This window comes from Quercus lobata, chromosome 4 (assembly GCF_001633185.2).
Source record: "Quercus lobata isolate SW786 chromosome 4, ValleyOak3.0 Primary Assembly, whole genome shotgun sequence".
Taxonomy (NCBI): Eukaryota; Viridiplantae; Streptophyta; class Magnoliopsida; order Fagales; family Fagaceae; genus Quercus; species Quercus lobata.
In genome coordinates, this window is record NC_044907.1 from 26,191,462 (window position 1) to 26,200,774 (window position 9,313).

A 9,313-nucleotide genomic window follows, 5' to 3' on the forward strand; every position below is an offset into this window, starting at 1 on the left:
ACCACTTTCACTTTCACATAGAACCATCACTTTTGATCCACTACTCAAAGTTGACAGCTTCAGTACTATGACAAAAATTTGTAGTAAAAAAGTTTAGTCCTAAACTTTCTCTTCGTTTGGACCAATGATTTGGCAATTCATTCGTGCCACTTGTTTCGATAAACATGGATAATTTAGACAGTCATTGGAACTTTTTGGATCACTTCAGTCCTATCCAATCAATTCAGTCCTATTCTGTCCACTTCGGTCCATTCAATCCATTTTGATCCACTTCAATCTAATTCGGTCCATTTGATCCAATTTGCTCTATTTTGGTCCACTTTATCCATTCGGTGCATTTTGTCCATTTTTGTACTACATAGAAATCATTACCAAGATGTCACCTAATTGAAAACACAGAGGAGGTAAAAATATTACCAAATGTTACTAGGGATACAAGGTATCAAGTCCCACATCTACCTTAGAAAATAATTAACAACTAAATAATTCATAGACTCTACAATTTAAGATGCCAACAAAGTTAATACATGCACACATACGAACACAAAAGAGGGTGAGTGAAACAGTCTCTTTCCCCTCATTGATAGTCCTCAAGCTTCTCATATTGAAAAAGATTAAAAAAAAAAGGGTCCTTAGGTAATCAATAGTACACATCACAACCACTGAGATTAAGTAAGAAAACTATGACAAATACAAGAGAAACAAATACATGATTGCTAAAAGAAACAGCAGGGTGCTACAAGTATGATTATTTTGCTCCAACATTATACAAAATACAAAACTCGGCAAGTCATGATATCGGCACCATCCAATAGAGTCACTGGCCCTCTGTACCTGCGTTATAGGAAGACAATTATCTCTCTAACTAGCTAAATAGTATTGGAAGAACATGATTTGGATTTTAGAGTAGAGTGGTGCTACGTTGTGAATGAGATTTTTCCTTAAAGAGTAAGAAATGGGAAAAAATATTCATCTCAGAGCTATCAAAGATATATATATATATATATATATATAAACAAATTGGACTTATTCCTAATTATCTGAATAGTAAAATCATGTCATCAAAATTCAGGTGCCATCAATATCTTCAATTTTGCTAGAATAAAAGAAAATGACGTGACAAGCACATGGCATTGGTTTGGAGTAGTAGAGCAACCAATGTGTCATTAAGAAGTTACCTGTAAATTGAAGTCTTTCCCGGCGTCTTCTAGTTCCGAGGAGCTTTTCTCTAATCAAATGCAACTGAGCTACAACATCACTAATAATCATCCTCTCTCTTGGAAATTCCATTGAAAAAGAAACTCCAATTCCAAATATCAAAATCAAGCACTCCAGAATTTCGGGTCTACCAGTTCTATTTTGACTTTGTGTATCATCCGTCCTTGTTTCCCCATCTTCTCTTTGCCAAAGAAGAAGAGGGTCTACAATATCAACGACTCGTTCGGGTAAATTTGCTTTCGCAAAGTCATGAAAGTTTAAGCTATCTTTGAACATGTTATCAGTGGGCCTCTTTCCCGTGAACATCTCCAACAATAGTATGCCATAACTATAGATATCACCATAGGTTGACACCTCATTTCCCATACCATACTCTGCAATTGCATATAGTTTCATACTAAAAAATGGGAAATATAATATAACATGGAACACTTTTAGTAGCATGTAATTGGAAAAAGAATTATGACAAACGAATAAAAGGTTTTAGCACATGCTATATCTTCTACCAGACATTTATTTGTCTGATAGAAGATATAGCAGGTCCTTGTTTCCCCATCTTTTATATCATATGTCCTTGTTTTCCCATCTTCTATATTTCTACACTTCAAACAACATTATGAAATATTTTTCATAGAAATGAATTTATAATTAAGAAGTGATAAAGATATTCACCTGGAGGAGCATAACCAATCATTCCTCTTAATCCGATAGAGCTTGATTGATTAGTGGAACTATCTTTGGGTGCCTCATGAAGGAACCTTGCCAAGCCAAAGTCACCAACATGTCCGATCATTTCATCATCGAGAAGAACATTGCTAGGCTTGAGGTCACAATGAACAATTGGCGTATGGTAGTGATGATGAAGATAATCCAATGCATTTGCAACATCAATAGCAATATTCAATCTTTGAAGCAAATTCAAATTCTTTTGTTCCTCAAGAGCTTCATTTGTTCTTGCAATTGGATGCAACCACTCATCTAGGTTACCCTTACTCATGAATTCATATGCCAAAGCTTTGAAATCATGACCTTGATAGTCAACACCTGAACATGTTGTAAGTACCTTTACAAGATTTCGATGTCTGATGTTCCGTAAAGCCTCACATTCAGCAATGAAACTCTTGGAAGCTCCATGGCGCAAAAGGTTAAGCACCTTGATAGCAATTGTACCTCTATCCTGATCAAGAACTCCTCTGTACACAGAGCCAAATCTACCTACACCAATTAAATTAGTGGAGGAGAACGCATCTGTAGCCTTTAAAAGACTTTGGTAAGATACATTCAAAAGTACATTTCTTGAATTATTTGAAGTATTTTCTCTTCCTTTTCTCTTTAAAAAGAAAAGAAGTAGAAATGACACCACCAAAGTTTCTCCAAGAAGCCCAGAAAGTATCGTGATTATTAACTTCAATGAAAGACTCAACTTCCTCTTTTTGGATTTATTGTATTTGCATACAGGAAGCTTAAGCTTAGGCATGCCTCCACAAAGCTTACTATTTCCCATAATCAAAGTTGCACTTGAGTTCTTGAAAACTCCCTTTGTCGGTACTTCACCCTCAAAATGATTATAAGACAAATTCAATAACTGCAAGATGTCAAAGCGCTCCAAAAATCTTGGAATGTTGCCAGACAAATTGTTATTAGAAAGATCTAAAGTTTGAAGTCCTCTTAATGACTCCAAAGATGAAGGAATGACACCTTGGAATAAGTTTCCTCTCATGATTAGAGATTCTAGTTTTGCACAGCTCCCAAGACTTGTAGGAATTTTACCAAACAACATGTTTTCAGAGATATCTAAGTATCCTAGATTTATGAAATTTCCTACTTCCATTGGAAGTGCACCATTAAATTGGTTGGCAGACAAATCCACGCTAATTAGTGAGAATGAGAGACCAAGGACTTGCGGGAATATGGTACCACTGAGATTGTTATTAGCAAGACTCATAAAAATCACATTTCGGCATTGACTTAGACTTAAAGGAATGGTTCCTTGAAGATTATTGCTGAGTAAATACAACTCTAACAATGCCGTCAAATTTCCTAGAGATGATGGAATGTTCCCAGAGAAATTATTGTCATTTAAAGCCAACTCTCGTAACTTTTGAAGCTTTCCGATTTCAAAGGGAATAGTACCTGATAATCTATTTTTCCACATGGTGAGTGACTCCAAGCTAATCAGGTTTCCGATCCCAATAGGAATGTTTCCAAATATTTTATTATTATCTAGATACAAGTTGATAAGATTAGTGGAGAAGTTGCTAATGCATCCGGGCAATTTCCCTTCAAAGCTGTTGACATTTATACCCAACTTCATTAGATTGGTTGCATTTGTTAAAGAACAAAGAAAAATCAAGTCATTTGCTCCCCCACTTCCAAGATAATTGTAGGTGAGGAGTAAAATCCTCGTTTTTTTCAATTTCTCCAACGAAGGAACCTTCCCAAATAGTTGATTTTGGCCCAAATAAAGTGAATCTAGATTTGAGGCATTAGATATTGAAATAGGAATAGATCCAGTAAATTGGTTTGCGCCAACAACGAATACTTTGATATTCTGTAGGGTGATACCCATGTTTGGCGGAAGATATCCTTGGATTTGGTTTACTTTTACGTTAAATGTTATTAACGAAGAGAGATTGAAAAATGAGGGAGGAATTGTACCAAACAACCTATTTGCAGCCACATCAAAAAGTGTAAGCTTGGACAGTTGGCCAAAAGAAATAGGGATAATCCCACCCAAGTTATTAAAATGTGTATTAAACACTTCTAGAGAGGATAAGTTCCCAAAAGAAGGTGAGATAATTCCTATCAGATTATTTCTATGAATATCGAAGGATTGGAGCTTTGACAATGTGCCAAACTTTGCTGGGATTTCTCCAACCAAATTATTATAACCAACATGCAGAAGAATGAGGCTAGAGCAATATGATAAATTGCTAGGAATTTTTCCATTGAATGTGTTATTTTCTAATCGCAAGACTTGCAATCTACGCAAACGACCAATTTCTGGAGGGATTTCATTATAAAAGCTATTGTTTTGGAGTGTTAAATTTCTCAAAAAGCTTAAATTACCAATGTGTGGTGATATAGAGCCTACCATTTTTTGAGATTGTAGGTCTAACACGGTGACCCTCTGATGTCGACGACCACATGTAACCCCTCGCCAGTGACAAAAGTGGATGCTATCATTCCATGAGCTCATGACCCCAAGAGAGTTATGAGTGATCTTCGCTTTGAACTCAAGCAATGCCAAGCGGTCTGTCTCATTATTCCCACCACCCTTTGAGGTGACTAACAAACCACACCACAAGAGAAGAACAAAAGCATGGCTGCAAAACGATGAGAATGATGGAACTGAACTCATAAGGTAAAGCGCCATGCACAGTCACCTAGGATGGTACAACCTTTTTTTTTATATGGCTAAGGCCTAAGAGGTGCAACTGGGTGAAGTTTTGTCAAAACAGAGGGTTTGATTTCTCATGTAATTTTTTTTACTGAAGGATTTCACTTGTAATTAGTTGCTCCTGAAAGAGCACATTTGTAAGAAGGTAGAGAAGAACAACTTTCTGAAAACTTTCAAGAGCAATGTGTACATAACATAAGTTTCCACTCAGCGAGGGAATGGACCATGGTGTCAATCTGGTTCGCCACCTGAAATATTCCACTAGTAAAAAGTCAAACCTAAGGTTTCGAAGTCTTCCACTATAGACGGTTTGCGTTAGAAATGGTCCCAAATTTCAAATTTTAGTGATTGCAGGGATTTTTGTTTTTGGTGTAGAAGAAACGTCAAATCTTGGTGAAAGAGAAAAAAAGTAATATGGTACATGATTGAAATTTTTGTTTTTGGTGTAGGAAAAATGTCAATTCTCGGTGAAAGTGAAAAGAAGTAATTTGGGACTCATTGTCTAGGAAAAAATTGTGTCTAGTCCATTACGAAATATGTATTGAAGTCTTATAGAGAGATAACTCTCTTTTTTCAAGCATGTTTATTGTTAAATTAATTTAAATTATCGATTATCCCAAAAGTTTAAGTTATGATAAATTTATTGTTTAATCACATATTTCTAACACTTCTCCTCACAGTTAAATTACCAATTATTTCAAAAACTTAAGTTATGATAAATTTAATCATTTAATCATATACTTTTAAGTTCTAACACTCTCTCTTATATGTGGACCTCTTTTTAATAGGTGAGGCCTAACATATGTGATTTTAAATAGCAAATAAAATGGAAGACATAAGGATCGAACTTAAGACCTCTTACTCTAATACTATACTAAACTATTAGAATATAGTAAATTTACTCATTTAAACATATACTTCTAACATAAAGAGATAATGCTACTTACAACACCATTGTTTTAGGGGTAAAAATTAATAGTTTAAATGTTCGTTGTTCAACAATAAAATCTATAAACCAATGAGGGAGAGACATGTGAGCACTGAATAAGAGTTGCAATTGGGTGAAGTTTTGTCAAAACAAAGGGTTTGATTTCACTTGTAATTAAGTGCTCAGGAAAAAAAAAACATTTATTTAGAGAATTCAAATCCGCAATCTTCGTATTATTCTATTTTACCATCTCAAAAATTACTTTATCATTATACCATACTATTTTACAACACACCCAATATCCCAACTTTTATTTTCCTATTTAACTCATTAAAATAATACATACTGCCCAATAAAAAAATATAATCCAATCTCTCTCTCAATAAAATAATATATACTACCCAATAAAAAAATGAAATTTAAGTTTACAATGTGTGAACAGTAATTTGTATAGGTAGAAGTCCACTGTAGCACTATTGTAAAACTTTTTACAAGTACAATACCAGATAATGAGGTTGTTTTGTGTTTTGATGCTAAAATTTCCTTACATATACCGTTTACATTGCTTAATGTGAATGGTCTAAGAAGGTAAAGAAGAATGAAGTTTCTGGGAACTTTCAAGAGCGATGTAGTGCACATAAACTCTTGAAGGGAAATGGGTCATTGTGTGAACCTGCTTTAGAGCATTAGCATCAGGAAATACTACTCTATTCTATTTTACCATCTCAAAAAGTCACTTTATCAATTATACCATCTCATTTTACAATACTTCCAGCATCCCAAACTTTTATTTTCCTATTTTACTCATTAAAATAATATATCTACACAATAAAATAATATTTTCTCCAATCACCATCATTTATTCTTTCTTTCTCCCAATCACCATCACAACAAAATATTAGTTTTTTTTTTTAGAATTGTGCTACAATGCAATTCTAAAGATAGAATTGCACTGTAGCACTATTGCAAAATAATTTGCAATACTTAGCAATAACATTTTCTGATACAATACATTTTGAGGTTTGAAATGCCAAATATCTCTTATATTTGGCATTAGCATTCCTCAATGCTAATGCTCTTAGAAAAGACTGTTTGAATTAGAAATGGCCCCTAATTTGATTTGATTGGGATTTTTGTTTTTGGTGTAGAAGAATAAGATAAGTCAATTCTTTGTGGGGCAAAAAAATAGTAATTGCATGCTGCCTAGGAAAATATGCCCATCTAGTCAAATATGAAATATGAACGTACAGCACCGTTGCTTTGGTGCTAAAAATTAATAGTGTATGTGTTAGTTTTACTTCTGTTGCACGTTAGACTGCAGACAGACAATCTCCATCCTAACGCGTCTAGGGCATTACTGGACTTAAAGCTAAACCCAAACCAATGAGGGGAGAGACATGAGAGCGTCAAATGAGTTGGACAAATAACAATTTCTTCTACGGTAGAAGCTACTATCTGCTAATTACGTCAGTCTCCATCCTAACATGCACTAGACGCGTTAGACTGCAGATCGACAATCTCTATCCTAAAGTGTCTAGTGCATTACTGGACTTATAGCTAAACCCAAACCAATGAGGGGAGAGACATGACAGCATCAAATGAGTTGGACAAACTAATAATTTCTTCTACTGTAAAAGCTACTATGCTACTTATCCCGCACACTGTGCAGGAAAGTGTTGGTTTGACAATTTATCAATTGTTGAAGTCAAAATATTCGCTCTCTCAAGAACTCAACAGGCAACAAGTGGAAAAAAATTAAGAATAATACTATAAATACAAACTATTTTATAAAATTTTTTATAAATTGTTGATGTGGTGAGTAATTATTAGTAAATGAAAAAGTGACATTAATGGTGGGCCTAAATGAAAACTAATAAAAGGTTGGTTACTTCAACATTTTGTAAAAAAGTTGTAAAATAATTTGTGTCTATAATATTACTCAAAAATTTATTCTTAAATAACATTTTACTTACAAAATTTATTGCAATATTACAAATATAATACAAGCAATTATTCTCCATTCCATATATGAACATACATTTGATAAGAAGAGGGGGGATGAGGGATGATACTCCACTCCTTCACCTTCTAATCTGGGTAACACTCTACTTCTTCATATGTCCTGCCACACATATTGGTGTATAAAGTAATGAGTTAGAGTTCAGCCTCTTCATAAATAAAGAAGAGGGAATGGATGACAAAGAGGAAAAGAGAGATTCTTCTTTTAAACTCTGCCTTATCAATGAGATGGTTTCGGAAAATTCAAACTAAAAAGTAAATAGTACAATTACTTTGATTAGTATCTCGCCGTGAATTAGCCACAAACACAAAAGCAATTTTTTCTTTCTTGATCTTTTCCAAACAACAATGATCAAATAAAAGAAGCATTAGAGAATATATATATATACATATATATATATATATAAATTAAATTAAATACCAATATAAGCAAAAGAATAAAGGTTAAAATGCAAAACATATCCTCTAAATTTCACCAAAATTCAATTCAGTTCTCTAATTTTGCTTTCGTTCATTTTAGTCCTCTAAATTTTAAGTTTATTCAATTAAGGCTTCTCCATCAACTTTTGTTGATGTTGCGTTAACCGTATAAATTGTTAATTTTTTTTTTTCCTTCAATTTTTATTAAATTAAAAAAAAACCTAATTAATAATTGAAAAACATTTTCCAAAATTTTTTTTTAAAAAAATTTTTAATTAATTGAATATAAACTTAAAACTTGTAGGTCTAAAATGAACAAAAGCAAAATTAGAGATAGTATTACTAATATAGTCACAAAGAACCTATCACTAATACATAGTTAACTTATCTCACAAACCAAAAACATTAGAACATTCCATAATTGATAATAGTTATAGGCTCATAGCAATAAGCATTATTACATAAATTTACAAACGGATTACTCAATAGGAATTCTTAAGCCATGCCATTCAGCTAACACTTCCATTTAAGTTCTCATCTCCAAACACCATTCGAAATTCAATGGTTGCCTTAGCTTCTCGCCCAACCCAATTGAACAGAATTCTCTTCTTATCACCAAAGACGGAACTAGTAAGGAGCAGAGGGGGGCCATTGCCCCCACCCCCCCCTCCCCAAATTTTTTTTTTTTTTTTTTTTTTTAAATAGTAATGGTATACACATTTAATGAATAGTTTAAAAATTGAGCCCAAAATAATTATTTTTGGCCCCCCTCCTCCCAATAAGTTATGAAAATGATAAAACCCAACTTGCAAACAACTATACTACAACATCTGTGTTACTGTGTTGACTGTTTCTTACTCTTTTTTCTTAGATCCAAGCTATTTTTTTAATGAGTGTTAAGATTGACTATTTGAATTTTCGTGAAAAAGATATGACTATATTTGCTAAAAAGAAAAAAAAAATGCGCAAAGAAAAAAAAGAAGAAAGATAGATGAATATAATTTACAAACCAAGTTAATGTACTTGTAGTGAGTGAGAGTGAGGTGTGTGGATGGCCATTAATAAATGTGTGGGGTGGGATGGCAGGTGTGTTTGGCTATTAATTTTTAACTTAAAATATATATATATATTTTTTTTAACCTAGTTGGTTGTTTATTAGTAAATTAGTTTAATTTTATGTGGGGTATTATAGAATTGAATAGTTGCGTTAATAAATTGGTGCTAATGTGTAGTGTACAATCATTAGTATTACAATTTTTATTATATAAATTTTATAAATTCATGTATCATTAATCAAAAGAAATTAGGATTTGAAAGGGAGATTGTTG

The 9,313-nt window shown here is 33.2% G+C and overlaps 1 protein-coding gene across 2 annotated transcripts; it reads right to left on the bottom strand.

The window, feature by feature from the left end:
* Positions 1-502: 502 nt before the first annotated feature.
* On the bottom strand, positions 503-4,607 carry LOC115984130 (probable LRR receptor-like serine/threonine-protein kinase At3g47570). Of its 2 annotated transcripts, XM_031107049.1 has the most exons (3): positions 1,891-4,607; positions 1,179-1,592; positions 503-834 (listed from the first exon to the last, which is right to left on the bottom strand). In XM_031107049.1, exons 1-3 carry the CDS (start codon positions 4,592-4,594, stop codon positions 818-820), a joined length of 3,135 nt encoding a protein of 1,044 aa, XP_030962909.1. In that variant the 5' UTR covers positions 4,595-4,607; the 3' UTR covers positions 503-817. The 2 variants fall into 2 exon arrangements, with proteins under 2 accessions (XP_030962909.1, XP_030962908.1); XM_031107048.1 differs by lacking the exon at positions 503-834 and having other exon boundaries at positions 1,067-1,592.
* Between the last annotated feature and the right edge of the window lie 4,706 nt (positions 4,608-9,313).

What these genes read in the sequence shown, in the direction of transcription:
- LOC115984130 (XM_031107048.1), bottom strand. Translation starts at nt 4,594, where the DNA reads ATGGCGCTTTACCTTATGAGTTCAGTTCCATCATTCTCATCGTTTTGC. An exon ending in GATTGGTTATGCTCCTCCAG is followed by an intron (nt 1,593 to 1,890) that starts GTGAATATCTTT and finishes ATGCAATTGCAG; the next exon opens with AGTATGGTATGGGAAATGAG.